This window comes from Podarcis cretensis (genome assembly GCF_951804945.1).
Source record: "Podarcis cretensis genome assembly, chromosome: 13".
NCBI lineage: Eukaryota > Metazoa > Chordata > Lepidosauria > Squamata > Lacertidae > Podarcis > Podarcis cretensis.
Window position 1 is genome coordinate 50,610,587 of NC_137182.1, and position 15,619 is coordinate 50,626,205.

General features: G+C 53.5%; 1 protein-coding gene and 1 long non-coding RNA gene across 5 annotated transcripts in view; one reads left to right on the forward strand and one right to left on the reverse strand.

Moving 5' to 3' along the window:
* Nucleotides 1-15,619, forward strand: part of LOC307202367 — a 40,176-nt gene that overhangs the window by 20,434 nt on the left and 4,123 nt on the right. Inside the window, exon 2 of the long non-coding RNA XR_013832855.1 lies at nt 1,969-2,049. This is a non-coding gene — a long non-coding RNA (uncharacterized lncRNA). The remainder of the gene's footprint in view (nt 1-1,968; nt 2,050-15,619) is intronic.
* Nucleotides 1-15,619, reverse strand: part of ZFHX2 (zinc finger homeobox 2) — a 32,274-nt gene that overhangs the window by 7,186 nt on the left and 9,469 nt on the right. Inside the window, exons 2-8 of one of the 4 annotated variants that reach the window (XM_079951696.1) lie at nt 8,489-11,010; nt 7,029-7,528; nt 6,412-6,712; nt 4,752-4,817; nt 3,948-3,994; nt 2,644-2,844; nt 1,002-1,134 (exon numbers count right to left, since the gene is read on the reverse strand). In XM_079951696.1, the coding sequence (XP_079807822.1) occupies nt 1,002-1,134; nt 2,644-2,844; nt 3,948-3,994; nt 4,752-4,817; nt 6,412-6,712; nt 7,029-7,528; nt 8,489-10,955 (3,715 nt within the window). In that variant the 5' untranslated portion in view covers nt 10,956-11,010. Of the gene's footprint in view, nt 1-1,001; nt 1,135-2,643; nt 2,845-3,947; nt 3,995-4,751; nt 4,818-6,411; nt 6,713-7,028; nt 7,529-8,488; nt 13,897-15,619 lie in introns of those variants that run through there. The other 3 variants (XM_079951699.1, XM_079951697.1, XM_079951698.1) reach the window with 3 other exon arrangements.

The following is a 15,619-nucleotide window of genomic DNA, read 5'->3' on the forward strand; positions in this document are numbered from 1 at the left end:
GTGCATGGAGGTTCTAGGTGCAGAAGTGTAGCTTGCCACAGTGGATCGCAAATAGCACATCAACTATCACGAGACTCTTAATTTCAGGGTCTTGGGTTCGGGCCCCATGTTGGGCAAAAGACTCCTGCACTGCAGAGAGTTGGACTAGGTGATCGTTGTGGTCCCTTTCCTGGTCCCCCTCCCCCCCCCGGAACCACAGATATCTCCAGGGGCAGGGAGGCTGGCATCACAGTCACTGTGGCCCTGTCTGTGGAAGAGACCCAACTCTACAGTCCCACGATTCTGTGGTGCTTGGTCTGTCTTTACCAACCCCACAATTCTAGGTGTTTGCTAGAGAGTTTGTCCAAAAACGGCTGGGAATCCCCAGGGGCACCTGCTGAGAGCAGGTGTGTTTCCTGGCAAAACGTAGGCCTCACTGCCTGTGGGGGAATTCTTCTTTTTATCCATGGCGCTTTTCATACCTTGACGCTTCCTGCCTCATCTGTAAATGTAGATCTGTGTAGATTAGCTGCTTGAATTTTTGTAGGGGGTGTGTTCAAATGAAGCAGAACAAGTACTCCCTTGACCTCATTCCCAATTTCTGATATTTAGGAGGGCTAAATATTTGGGGCATTTACAGCCCCCGCCCTGCAAGAGGGACTTGTGTTACTTAATATGCTTTGCTTTGTCAGTGCACCGTTGGGTTGCGTTTGTACTGCTTCTCAAAACAATACAATCGCTTGTGGCATCCTAAGAAGCCTTAAGGGTTTCCCAGGAAGCAGGTTTCTACTCCTCATGCCCTCCAGAGAGAGAAGCTTGAGAATAGGCACGACAAAGCCATTGATTAGTCCTGCCAGTAGCTGCTTCTTCCTGCTTAATTTTTTGGGGTTTTTTTGGCAAGGGTTGCCAGGGAGGGGAGGTTAAGGTCAAGCAGGCGTCCCGGTTGCCATGATATCTCTGGCATCTTGATGCTACCCTTAGCGGGTGGAATCTCCTCTCTTTGCAGTCCACACGCTACTTACCAGCAATAGGGCTTTCAGGTTCATTCCCAGCCCCCTGCTCTGAGCTGGGCGTCCCGCCCGGCTTAAGTGGGTCAGGAGGGAGGTTGAGGCCGGGGATAACTTTGGTGGCAAAGGTCATTTCCACAGTAGTGGCCTGGAGAGAAGGTCAAGAAGAAGAAAAAGGCAGAATTATATGAGCCAAAGGCGGGATGGGGAACGGAGGACCCAGTTAGTAGTGATCATTTGGAGCAGGGATGCAGAACTCCCCAATTTATAAAGCACCGTATTTTTCGCTCTATAAGACGCACCAGACCATAAGACACACCTAGTTTTGGGAGGAGGAAAACAAGAAAAAAAATATTCTGAATCTCAGAAGCCAGAACAGCAAGAGGGATCGCTGCGCAGTGAAAGCTGTGCAGGCTGCATTCGCTCCATAAGACGCACACACATTTCCCCTTACTTTTCAGGAGGGGAAAAGTGATTCTTATAGAGCAAAAAGTACGGTATTTACAAAATGCTGCTGTGGCCATTTCACGAATGGTGGAAACAGGCTAAAGCTCACCAGTCGGTGGAGCCACAAACACCTCCCTCCTAATGACGCCCCCACTTGGCTCTCTGATGATGATGATGATGATTAGAATTTATATACCACCCTATACCCGGAGGTCTCAGGTTGGCTCACAGAACAAAATCAAAATATAAAACCTCAAGATGCATACAGTGGCACCTTGATTCTCAAATGCATTGGTACTCAAACGCCGAAAACCCGGAAGTGTTCCGCTTTTCAAACGTTTTTCGGAAGCCAAACGTCCAATGCGGCTGTCAGCTGTTGTTGCTGGGGCGCCTGCACTAATCAGAAGCCGTGCCTTGAACATTTCGGAAGTCAAACGGACTTCAAGAACAGATTAAGTTTGGCGCTTTTGTTTTTGCTATTTATTTTGTGGTTTTTGTTTCTGAGGCTTTTTCGGTTAATTTGTTTTTGTGACAGTTCAGCTACTGATGGATTGATTGTGTGCCTGCAGAAATGGATAAAAGCCCCCCATCCAAACAATGACTATCATCAGTGGAGGTAAGGAAAAAATAATAATTTTAATTTTTATCATCTACAACACTGTCTTATTTATTTTATAGTACAGTACATTGATTATTGCTTTCATTTTATGGCTCAGTGGTCTCGTTAGATAGTAAAATTCATGTTAAATGGCTGTTTCAGGGGTTGTTTTTAAAAGTCTGGAACGGATTAATCCGTTTTGCATTGCTTTCTTTGAGAAAGTGCGCCTTGGTTTCGAATGCTTTGATTTTGGAACAGGCTTCCGGAACGGATTAAGTTTGAGAACCAAGGTACCACTGTAATCGAAATAAAAACAAAAACCCAATAATCCCTTGTTGTCCTCACCACTGGGTCCCCACATCTTCCCCAGCCCCTATTGTCAAGCACAGTCCCCCCCTCTTTGACAGCAGCATGACAGGCGCAGACCCAACAGGTCAAGCTTTCCAGAGAAGGAGAAGCTTCACCTGTTGAATTACCTGCAAAGGGTTAGTGGCATGTGAAAAAGCAGTTTCTGTGATTGTATCCCCTCCACCCCACCCTTAATATGATTCCAACATTAAGCGGGGCAGGGAAGAGGGGCAGGGAGAGATACCCACTGAGCCAGCAACTCACCACCAGAAGCAGCTTCTCCACGCATTCGGGCACCACGTTGTGAATGTGGCTGAGGTGGAAGTGGAGGTTGGTGCGCCCGACCAGCTGCTCCTGGCAGAGCGGGCATCGGAATTTGGGCTGCACGGCATGCTGGGAGACGGTGTGAGCCCGAACGGCTTCGGCTGATTGGTCGGTGTAATTGCAGTAGGGGCAGCAGAACACCTGTTTGGCAGGAAGAAGGTGAAGGGGGGGGGAGAGAGATGGAGGTCCGAGAAAAGAAAAAACGTTAGCTCCAGAAAGCAGGAGGCTGTCTCTTCCTGGCACCTGGGGGGAAAGGGGGATTTGCATATATATCTCATTGAGGATTTGAGGGAGTAGGCGTGGCGGTGTAGGCAGAACGAAAGAAAACAAAAAGTTTTTAATAGGGAAACCACAAAGGGCGATTAGTAATCATTAAAAAGATGGAGCCGACACATGCTTGCTTCCACCTGCTTATCTTGGTTCTGGGCCATCTTCGGAAGAAAATAAATAAACTCTCTCCCCTCCCCACGCCCCAAAATACTGCCTTTTCTTACACGCAAACAAGCTAGTGCCCCAAGCGGCAGACCGGGGAATGTGTGTGGCTTAAAGGCCTTAGGCTGAAGGATCAAAGAGAGACATGAAAGTGTCTGTGTCAGGATTTCACCTAAGGGCTGATTGGTATCTGCCGATAGCACAAGGCAGGTCAAGGGTTGAGCTGAGCGAAAATGAGAGGTTCTGTTGCTTTCCTGAACCGCCAGGTCCGCGCCCGTGTGCTCAGTGGGGGGCAGCTGTAAAACGTCTGCACAGCCTTGCCAACGTTTTCATCTTGAGAATCACAGGCCTTTCTGGGCTGGGCAAAGGTGGCGTCAGAACAGACAGAGAAGTGAGTTTTCCAAACCCCTGGATGCATGGCAATGCAATGTTTATAGGATGGGACCAGTATAAGTAGACAATCCCATTCAAGAAACAGGCTTTGAAGATGCAGTGGTACGGTTAACATTGTGTATTTCACAGCTGGTCATGCCCAATTTGTTTCATCAGGGTGGATCTCATCCCCCTCCGCCTGCTGGGCAGAGATGCTTAATTTCTGTTTTTAATTCAACCATTTGGCCCCCCACCAGGAACAAGCAAGCAAGCAAAAAAAACCTAATCTGCCAAGTGAAGTTTCACTGGGATGTTTGAGGCTGCCGCCGTTGAATCGTGTAGAGAGGGTTAAAATGGAGGAGACGGGGCTTCAGAGACACTGTGTGATTCCCCCACCTCTGCCCCCCCCCCCGCAAAGACCCCCAATAAGTGCCACTCACTGTAGTGTCTCCCACACCTCCAGCTTTCGTTTCAGTCTCGTCAGAACCTGCAGGAAGGAAAGAAAGGCGGGGGGGGGGGGAAACATTATGGTGTTTTCCTGCAGACACTTTCAAAATGGCGGTTAAAAGCTCCAAGGGGCTTTGAGGCCTGATGGAGGGGTGTGGTGAGAGAGGCACTCTTGGGGGACAGCTGAATAGGGGGGCATTGGGTCAGGCACCCTGAAAAGGATGCCTTGGCGGCTGCCGCCCCCCCCCCCCAATCAATGCAACCATCCCTATTCCTGCAAGCGCAAGATATTTGAAATGCTGAATTTTTTAAAAATCGCCATAACCCGCCCTGGGACCAGCTGGAGGTAATAAATTTAATAAGGATAATAAAAACAGCCAGCCTCATGGAAACGAGGAGCGAGACTTGCTAAGACTCGCCCACAAATACCCCTGGTATTATTCCTTTTGCAGCAGTCGCGGTGGCAAAATGGGACTCTGCACTTAAGAAAACACTCAAAACCGAGGGAAGGCATTGCAGGGTCTTCGCCTCATATTCCTGGCGCTACAGCCCCCTTGTTGAGGATGGCTGCACCTTTCAACAGAACACCACCTCCTTAAGGGAGGGTGGCGCTGGGGGAATCAAGAGGCGCACAAACATTTGGGGTGTTTGGCATCCCTGAATGGGAGGAGCCTTTCGCATGGGCTGCCGCCACGAGGGAGGGGTTAGGGGCGTGGCCAGCAATGTAGGTGTGGCTTCAAGGCGGAGCAACCTCACCAGTGGGCGTGGCTTTGCACAAGAGGGGAGGAGTCACTCACCAGCCGCCTGGGCTTTACTCTGCGTTTCCTTTTCGGGGGGCAAGTTCTCTGGTGCTGTTTCCTTCCCTAGAGACGGGGAGAGAACCACATGTGGGTGCGGGGTGGAGGGAGAAGTGAAATGGGGGGTGGGCTGTTGGACTCCACCAACCCCCAGCCAGCATGGCCTATGGGCAGGGATGATGGGAGCTGTGGCCCAACTTCCAGAGACCTCCGCCCCCCAGATAGCCTGGCTGATATTCCTGCTCCTCCTCTTTCGCCTGGGAGTTTGGAAGGTGGGAAACCTGGGGGTGGGGTGGGGGGAGAGGGAGACGAGAGAGGAGGGAATTCCGCCTCCGACGCTGCGAGAGCCGGCATGACGCACGATCCAGGACTTTATCCTCGTCAGAGACTAATTAAACTCTCAACCCAAGTGGGATCGTTAATATCGAACGGACTTGCCTTCCCGCCCGGCAGTAGCAACCTCACTGCCATTGGCAACTCAATTAACACTATTCAATACACCCGCCAAGATGTTAAGACCTCCATTTCTCACAACGCAGGGTGTTCTCATCCGGCAAACCCCCCCCCCTTTCCCGGTGCACACTTTTCCTATTGCCTTCTCCTAACTGCTTCAAATCTCCCCATATGCCTTCCCCACATAAGCACCCACCCACCCCGGACACCCGCATTCTAGGCTCTCGCTTCCACTAGGTTCCCTGCTCAAAAAAAAATTAAAAATGATCCCCTTATCCAGGACTGCTTTACCCACCCAACCAAAGCCACCCATTCCCATCTTTTGGCTTGGAGTCTGCCCTCAGGACTGGACCCCCTCACTAGCCTCCCCACGACCCACACAGCTCCCCTTCCCACATTTTAAATGCATTTTATGCAGCTGATCCTTGTTGACACTTCTGCACGCTCTCAGGTGTGCGGTGTTAAGGGGGAGGCGGAACATTTGCAGGGTCAACAATGTTTTGAAAGATAAATTTGAAGCTGGGAACGAGGCCAACTCGCATCACGTGGGGGGGGGGTGTCCGCCCTGGGCACCTGACGGGAGGTGGATGAGGGCAGCTACCAGCTAGGAGAAGGAGAGGAAGGGAGGAAAGGCGATCTCTATCCTTCCTCCCTATTTCTTTCTCTCTTCCCTTTTTTTCCTCTCCCTCCCCCCCCCCCCGCCCGGCTGTGGTCCCTACATCTCTCTTTCTCATTTCTCCTCTCCTTCATTCTTCCTGCGGGTTGCTAGGCAACCACCCCAGTATCTGTCATAATCCATTATGAAGCTGGGGGGGGGAGGGGGAGGGAGAGAAGGAGAGGGAGGTTGGCGGCGGCGGTGGAAGAAGAGGAGGATGGAGCGTTCAGCAGCTTCTCGCTTGAATATCTGCGGACACAGGCATGCATTAAACGCAGAGCAAAAGGGGAAGACGTGGCGAAGCAAAGGGGGCGTGAAAGAGAGAAGGGGGGGGAGAAGGCGGGCAGACAATGGAGGAATGAAAGAGTATTCGGTATCCGACCTTCAGTTCCCCCCCCCCCAAAAAAAACACCTCCCACAGCTTTGCCACTTTGAACATTTGCAAGAATTGCTGTTTCTTCTCCTCAAAATTCAGCCCCTACTACTCTTGCTGCTATTCCCCACAATCCACCATTCATGCCCTTCATTCAGTGCAAATCTGCAGCCTGGCACCTTCTGCGGGTTTGCCACCCTCTCCGGCGGCACGGGGTGCCCGCCATGGCCAAACTGCAGGGCCGTTACCAGCGGGGTTGGCGGGAGCAAAGCAGATGTATCTCTCGAGGCCCGGGGTGCTTTCTCCGTTCTGGAGGAGCTGCAGGCGCCACTGGCCATGGGAGTCGCGGTGTTGGGGAGAGCGCAGGTGCTGGATCATGGCCAGGCGGTTCGGCGCGTCCGTGTTGCAAAGGAGGCAGCGGAACGGGGCAGGTTCGGGGCCTGGCGGCGTGGCCAATGTGGCCTCCATTTCCAGGAGGAACTAGTGGGAGAGAAGGAAAGAATTGCAGATAGCAAGGACATGGCATCCGTTCAACGTTCCAGGTGGCTTCCTCTGAGAAGTGGCTCCCACCTGCCCCTTCTCACACCTACCCTTTTCCTCTTATGGCATGCCTCCATTCCTCTAAAGCCCCTCCCATTCCTGTGGCTCCACCCCCTTTCTGCTTGGCTCCACCTACTTCCTGTTAGGAACGTCCTGAAAAGGACAGCTTAGCTCCGCCCCCTTTTGGCAGGAGTTGGAGGAAGGCCGCTCCCTGTGTCATCCACAAGCCCCGCCCACTCCCCTCGGACCCCGGCACCTTGTAGCCTTGCAGCGCCTCCTGGTGGCCGGCTCCCGCCACGTGCAGCCTCATCTTCTCCTTGCTGTTGGTCTCGTATTCGCAGAGATTGCAGTGCAGGTGGAGGGGCGGGCCGAGCGGAAGCTCCGCCCCCATGTGGGCCCCGAGGCTGCCCCCTTCGCGCAGGTGGGCCGCCAGCTGGTACTTGAGGGCATGCTTGTCGGTCTTGAGGTGCAGCTGGAAGTTGGCCTTCAGCTGGGTGCCGTAGGCGCAGAGCCGGCAGCGGTGCAAGTCGCCCGACACCTCCTTCCACTCGGCCTCGGGCAGCGAGCGGGGGGCCGACGCATGCCTCAGGAGCGCTTCCAGGCTGTCCGTGTTGAAGGCTTGGCACACCAGGCACCCAAACAGCCTCTGGGGAGCCCCCAGGTCTGGCACAGAGTGGGGCGGCAGCGGGGAAGGTGGGGCGGGCTCTGGAGAGAGCGATGCAGGAGCTGTGGGGAGAAGGGCGGCAGAATGACTGCCTATGGACGGAGAGGGAGACACACTTCAAAATACTATTATAATTATTATTGTTATTATTATTAGGTATAGGGACCCCTGACCATTAGGGTCAGTCGTGACCGACTCTGGGGTTGCGGCGCTCATCTTGCTTTATTGGCCGAGGGAGCAGGCGTACAGCTTCTGGGTCACCTGGCCAGCATGACTAAGCCACTTCTGGCGAACCAGAGCAGCGCATGGAAACACAGTTTACCTTCCCGCTGCAGCGGTACCAATTTATCTACTCGCACTTTGACGTACTTTCAAAGTGCTAGGATGGCAGGAGCAGGGACTGAGCAACAGGAGCTCGCCCCGTGGCAGGGATTTGAACCGCCAACCTTCTGATCGGCAAGCCCTAGGCTCTGTGGTTTAACCTACAGTGCTACCTGCGTCCCTTATTATTAATTATTATTATTATTGATTAAATTCGCATGCCGCCCACCATCCGTAGATCTCAAGGCAGTTCGCAACACGAAAATGCAATATGAAAAACACAAACTACATAATGGCAATACACCGAAGCTGGGGAGATAGCGAGTGAGAGGAGCAAAACAGAAAGGAGCGGAAAGAAAAACTGCAAAGACCAAAAAACAAAACAAGAGTAGAGACTGTGGCCACATTCACACAGCACATTTAAAGCTCTTTGATACCCCTTCAAACAGTCACAGCCCTTGGAGGTGTAGCTCTGGGGAAGAAATAAGGGGTCTCTTAACAGTTCTCAGAACCCTTAACAAACTACAGCTCCCAGGATTCTTTGTGAGAAGCCATGACTGTTCACAGGGCTTTAAATGTATTGTGGGAATGTGGTCTATAAGGGAAGGGAGAGAACGAACGACACAAGAGGCCTATTCATTATCCATTGAGGTTCCCACCCAGCCTTTAGATCCCATGTGGACAGAAGCAGCAGTGGTCATGATTGGGGAGGGGAGGCGACCATCGCTTACCTGAGCCCAAGGCAGCCATCTTCCTGCCGGCGGCAGCGTTGAGGTGTGGGAAGCCTCCGTTGAGCAAGATTTGGCTTTGCTCCATGGGCTTGTCCCCCCGCAGGGCCGAGCTGCCTGCGGCGTGAGCGTGGTGGGGGTGTGCATGGTGCGAGTGGCCCAGGGCCTGAGCGCCATAGAACTGGAAGAGCTCCGGCTGCCCCTTGCCCCCTGGCGCAGCTTGGGCCTGCCCCAGGAGCCCGGGCAGTGCCAGGGGCAGCCCCTGGTGGAGCAGGAGCATGTTCTGCATGTGCTTCTCAGAGGTCATGTGGATGCGCAAGTTGCGGGAGATGTTGGTTTCGTAGCTGCACACTTTGCACTGCCAGGAGGATTTGCCTTTCGACTCCTTCTCCTCGGGCGATGGCGGGGTCGGCGCCACTGGGGGCGCCACCGAGGGGGCCCCGCCGCCTCCCCCCGTGGCCTGGTAGCCCTGCAGGTTGGCCAGGTGTTTGTCGGACTGCATGTGGATGCTGAGGTTGCCCTTGGTGGTGGTGGAGTAGTTGCAGGCCTCGCAGCGGTAGGGCTTGTAGCCGCAGTTGTAGCTCTCGCCCCGGGCCAGGCGAGGGTGCGGCCCGCCGGTGCTGCAGTAAGCGCAGTGGCTGTTGTTCTCGGGGTGCTTCTCCTTCATGTGGACATCTAAGGTCTGCTGGTACTTGTAATGCCAGTTGCACTTGGGGCATTTGAGGGTCTTGCAGGAGTTGCGCGAGTGGAGCAAGGACATGTGGCCGGACAAAGTCAACCCCGAGTAGGCCATGGCGGCAAAGTCTTCCCCAAAGGAGAGTGAGTGCCCTCCGTTGTGGCTGCTGCTGCTGCTGCTACCGCTCAGCCCGTTGTTGACCTCAAACGTGGCGCTCACCATCTCGCTGGCCATCCCAACACTGACGGTTCCATGTGTCACGTCGGCTGCGCCAGCGTCATGGGTCAACCCAACCCGACCGGCGTCCGGGTTGGTGTTGGCTGGGCTGTCGCTGTTCACTTTGGTGCCCAACCCGGAGCTGTTCGTTCCGCCGGCTGACTCGGCGCGAGCGGTGTCTCTGGCCAGCTCTGCACTGGAGGCTTCGTTGGCCAACCCAACGGCTTCGTTGGCCAACTCCGCGTTGGCGTCTTCCTTGGGCAACCCTACGTCAGCTGCAGCGTCGTTGCTGTTAGCCTTCTTCAGCGGCGTCTCTGAGAGCGGGGTGCTGGCACCCGTGGGTGGGCTTTGGCCGTGTGAGCTTTGGTCTGGGAGAAGCCCCCCTTCCTCTTTCTGATTTTTGGCCGCCACTGCTGCTGCCTCCTCCTCTTCCTCCTCCTCTTCCTCTTCTGGTTTCTCCTCCGCGCCTCCCTTTGCCCAGGGCTCGCCGCCGACCCTTGACTCTTTGGCATCTGGTGGCTCGCATGGTTTTCCTGGGCTCCCCTTCTTTTTCTTTTTCTTCTCTTCCTCCTCCTCCTCCTCCTCCGTTACATTCACCCATCTGCTACACATTCGGACATTGAGGTCTGCCTTGGTGGTGGGCTTATTTGGTTCGAGGAAGCCAAGCGCAGTGCCTTGGAACACGGCAGAAGCCCCTCCAGACAGGGCCTGGCATTCATCGGGGCTTAGCTGCGCCCCGTGGGCTACGCGGGCGTGAGCCGCCAACGGGCGCCCCCGGCAGAAGGAGAGGCGGCAGATCAGGCAAAGCCAGATGGGTGGGGACGGCAGCTCCCCTTCTCGGCCAAGGTCGGCTTCCCCTTTGAGGTTCTCCTCGTCCTCCGCCAGGGCGGCGGCAGGGGCATCTTTGGGTTTGGTGGGAGCGTTTTTGGCAGACATGGTTCGAGGGGGAGCCCTGGCCAGTCGGAAACTGTAGAAGGCGCCGTGAGGGGTCCACTCGCCTGGCGCTGAGGTATTCTGGGACATTTGGTCAGTAGACGTAAAGCCTTGGTTTGGGCCTCCACCGCGCTGGACGTGGAGGACGGACACCTGGGGAGATGTGGTGCTTAGGGAGCCCTTTGGTAAGAGAACGTGGCCGCCGCTGAGGAGATAGGCCGAGCCCTCGGCGGAGAAGAAGAGCGGGGCCTTGCGCCCGCCGTCCTCTTCCCCCTCTCCTCCGCCTTCTACTTCCTGCTTCTTCCCATCTTCTCCGGGTGGCGCCGCTTGCGGGGAAGGCGGTGGGTTTGGCGTCACGAGGCCGCAGTCGGCTTGGAGGAGAGGCCCGGGCAAGATGGCGGCCGGGAGCTTCGCGGAGCCCAGCGCCGCTTGGGAACCGGAGCAGGGCCTCATGGTGTCGTTGGGAGAGGGGGCATCAGCGGAGGAAGAGGAGGAAGGGTCCGAGAGGGGGGGTTCTTTGGTGGCTGGAGAGGCAGGAGAGTCCTGAGTGGGCCGAGGCGCGGCCCTGTCATCCTGCCCGTCGGCCGGGGGGGCAGCAGCGGAGCAGGAGGAGGAGGAGGAGGCAGAGTTAGAGGGGGCGTCCATGGCGGTGCGGGCGCGAGGGGTGCGGAGGGGTCATCTCAGCACGGGAGCCGAGACCCTGAAGGGGAAACAGAAAAAAAGGCAGCCAGGTGTGAAATCTTGTTTCTCGTTCTGAATTCCCCCTGTGTCAGACCTTCCTCAACTTTTGGTGTGCAAAGCAACTGGAGGCCACAATTTGACAGTTGAACTGCTCTGAGAATTGTAGCTCTGGGAGGGGAATTGGAGTCTCCAAACAACTATCTGCGCCCTTAGCGGACTACAACTCCCAGAATTCTTTGGGGGAAGCCATGGCTGCCTAAAGCAAAATGATACTGCTTTAAATATATGGTGTGGAAGGCTGCTTCATCTAAAGTGACTTTAGCATAATTGAGTAGGAACATACGAAGCTTCCTTATACAATCGTACCTTAGAAGTTGAACGGAATCCGTTCCAGAAATCCGTTCAACTTCCAAAATGATTGAAAACCAAAGCACGGCTTCAGATTGGCTGCAGGAAGCTCCTGCAGCCAATCCGAAGCTGCAGAAGACCCATCAGATGTTTGGCTTCCAAAAGAACGTTCGAAAACCGGAACACTCACTTCCGGGTTTCAGTTGTTTGGGAGCCGATTTATTCAGGAGCCAAGGCGTTCGAGATCCAAGGTACAACTGTACAGAGTCAGACCAGTGATCTGTTTAGCTCTGTGTTGTCTGCACTGGCTGGCAGTTGCTCTCCAGGATTTCAGGCAGGGTTCTCTCCTAGCTCTACGTGAATCTTTCTCCATGCCATCCAGACACTCTACCACGGAGCTGCATCCCTTTCCTAGACAGGCCTTGCTTGCACCTGCCACCATCCTCTTCCTCATCTCCATCCTATCCCGCTTCTGGATGGGCAAAGTGATTGTGCAAACACCTGAAAGAGCTTCCACCACTCTTGCCCCCAAATTATACTCTGGAGGAGCGTTCGCACATACTGCTCTCTCGCTGATGACTGTAATATCATGGGATGTCTTGGGGTCCCTGCCAATCAAACTCTACAGGAGGGGACCTTAGCTCGGCAGTGGAGCGCATGCTATGCTTGCAGAAGGTCCAGGTTCAATTTCAGGGCCCCTCAAGTTTGGAAGGACCAGCAGAGGACAAGAAATACTCCTTTCGTGGAGAGCAGTTGCAGGCCAGGGATAGGCTTATTGAGATATAAGGTAGTTCTTATACTCCTAGCCCAGGGATATAGTGCATGCTTTTATGTGCAAAAGGTCCCAGCTTCGAGAAAGGCCAGAAATATTCAATGGGAACTTATTCAAGCTGCATGTTGTCTAGCTATGCCCGTTCTCCTCTTAAATCAGCTCCCAATACGGGGAGAGGGGAGCTGGTTATGGCAGGGTGGAGGTGGGTGGGTCAGGGACTCCTGGAAGGGCAATTGCAAAAACATGAGGAGGACTCTGGGCAAACAGCCTGGCTACTGGAAAGGGGGGGGGGGAGCAAAAGGCTCTTCTTCTCGATCTAGGCTGGGGAAGGATTTGCAATGCAAATTAATAGCTTAGCATGCCAGCAGCTGATAAAAGTGGGGGAGGAGGCAAGGAAAAACAGGAATCCTTCCATTCTGCAGAGTACAAGCGCTAGGCAAATGCATCCATCCCCACATTCTCTGCTCAACCCGTCAGAGGCAGGAATAGGTTCTCCTGGCAACTGCCCAGCCCCACTTGAAGTTTCCATTTCCTCCCACATTCAGACGGCCACCTCATCCTCCCACCTTCCTGGCACTCAGTTCAGCCCTTACGTAGACATCGCTTGAAACTCCCGTTGTCCTAGGCGCATTTTGCGACGGGGAATCTCATTAGCTTCTGAGCTCTGGGTGCAGCGCTGCGCCGAAGATTTCAGATTAAAACTGCAGAGTGGAAGGAACGGAGGGCCTTTTTCTGCCTCCCCACTTCCAGCCACTCTCTGAAGACTGGAGAAGAGACCCTCTTAATAATATTAGGGGGGTCAGTTTCGCCATCTGTCCACCATAGCATGGCCACCCGGAAGAATATTAGGGGGGTAGGTAAGCAGGAGAAGGATGAGACGACGTGAAAAATGCACATAATATTTTAGCTGCAGTTCATTCATTTTCAGTGCTGTATTCTTGTTATAAAAAAGCACGCCTAGACATTCCATTGTTGCGCCCATAACCTAGTTTTTTAAGGTGCCATTTAGCTCCTCGCTTCCGTATCTCAAGTTTCTAACACTGTATGCAGAGCACTGCATCTGAGCATCTGCAAAATGCCAGGTTCCTCACTGCTGAGAAGCCAAAGCTAATTCCCCTGACATCCAGGATTAGAGAGGGCGGGCTTTCAAGAAAAGCTTTAAGTTTGAAATTAAGGGCACGCGTACGCACACCTATCTACAGATCTCCCCAGGCCAGACGGCGGCACACGCAGGTGTGGGCCCACAGCCTGTTAGGAAGGGCAAACCGCAGCACTCGAACTCCACCCTCGCCCCAAGTCCATCCGCAGGTCTACTCACTTAAGACGAGTGTGTTTGCTGTACATTTTAAGCACTTTCCTCCATCACACATCGCCAATATTATCCTCATTTTATTTTCTCCCCCAAAAAGCAATTTGACGTGGCATTCTAATATATTCCGGGCAGCAGTCAAAACCAGAGGTATAAAAACCTTCTTCAGCCAAAAGCCGAAACAAATACTGTTTTCTGAATGCAGGGTCTTGGGAGAGAGAGCCAGAAAGCTTCGGAGCCACCACCAAAAAGGCCCTATAAAACTCCTCATTTTTGTTTCCATTTCCTTCAGTCACAACACATCAAGGCTAGATATCACCCACTTGTCTAATTGTCAATCCACTTATCTCTTTCTCTCCACCCACCCACTCCCCACCTTATAGAATAAAGCAAGCTGGTCTTCCTTAAAAATTGTTAATAAACCGAAACACAGATTACACGGAAGGCTCTGATTTGTAATGTTACTTATTTCAGCAAATATTCCTTCCCAGGAAGGTTGTACTGGCTCAAATTTCCGCCACCTTTCCAAACTGTGATTCTGCAGCTCAGAGGGACGAGGGCCCACAAGACAAGGCCCTTCCAGGAGTTAGGACTAGCAGGCGTCAACAGCTGACCCGTCCTTCACAGACTGGCCACTCCTTTGGCGGAGGTAGAGAACAACAGTGGCAACCACAATATCCTGTGGCAAGGCGTTCCACAGATCGTGGTGCTTTCTGTGTGAAAGCCGTTTCTCTTTGCCGTGAACCTCAACCCTGCCAACTCCTGCGAACTTGACCTACCTGCCCTGCCAACCCTTTGCCCAAAAAAACCACATGACTCATCCATTTATCCAGCTCCAAATCCTCTCCTAAGCTAACGTTCTGACACACCACTAACCCAACCATGACAAGGCAGTAGTTTCCACACAAGAGTTTCTCAGCTCTCCCCACACCCCCCAATAGTGAATCCAAGCAAACCAAGATCAGAGGTAGGGGAACATGCACGCCTCTGAGTTATGTTGCACACCCAACTTTAGCACGCCCCAGCCAGCATGACCAATGGTTAGGGATGATTTGAGTTCTGGCTCAACCTCTGAAGGGCCAGAGATGCTCTATCCCAGAACTAGACTACTGGACGATCCCAACATTTGTCATGGTGTTTTTATTGTTGTCGCTTTTATTTTTATTTTATGTTTGCTATATACCCCCCTGATGTTTGCTGAGAGGCTGGTATATGAATGCTTTTATAAATAATTGTCAGTCACTGTAAGTTTGTGGGGAGGGGGGCATTTGCCCCTCAGGGAAATGAAACTTGGGGTATTCCCTCTTGAAAATCCCTAAACCCCCCCTCGTTTGACTTTTCACGGGGCGGCAGCCCCAGCCAAATTAAGTGTGGGCTGGCATGACCTCCCCCCCCCCCCCGAGGATGCTGAGAATTGAAGATAATTGGGGGGGGGCAAGGAGAGGAGATATTCCTTCGCCCCCGCCCGCCACAAATATCTACCTCCGTATCAGTAGTGGGAGCCATGGCAACCAAACAGGCTTCAAACCGGTTTCGACAGGGAGTGGAGACGGAGTTGGGGTGGCAAAGATACCAGCCGCACAACCCAACACATGCGCACCCCCCAAAATCCCTTCACGTGGGAACATTCCTAGTCCATCAAGCTCAATATTGTCCACTCTGGCTGGCAACAGCTTGGCAAGGTTTTGGACCGGAGCCATGTTTTGCCCTACCTGAACCCGAGGCCCACATGTGCCCACATCTACCTCCCTAGTTTCCACACAACCAGCTTCTCCTCTTCTCCCTCCTGTCTGTCCTCCACACACAACCCCCCCCCCCTCGGTCGTCCGCCCACCTCAGCCCTTTAACATTATTATCTTTGCGTCCCAGGAGGAAAGACACCCTGTTAACTTTTTAATATTTTCTGTTCATTCCTCTGCTTGTAATGGAGGAAGGAAGAGTTGGTGGCGAGGGAGGGGGGGTTAGAAAGAGAGAAAATGTGCTTTCTTGCGCCCTTCCTCTCCTCTCTCTCTCTCTCCCCCCCCATGCCTTTTCTCTTCCCCTCCCCCTTCAGAGGGTGGTTAGTCAATGCAAATTGTCTCATTAAGGAGAAAAGGAGGCGGGAGACATAATTAGGCGGCTGCTGCATATTTATTATGAGGAAGCCAGAGACACAAAGGCGTTTGGTGGGGAGGGGGGGTGAGTTGGTTGGTTGGTTGG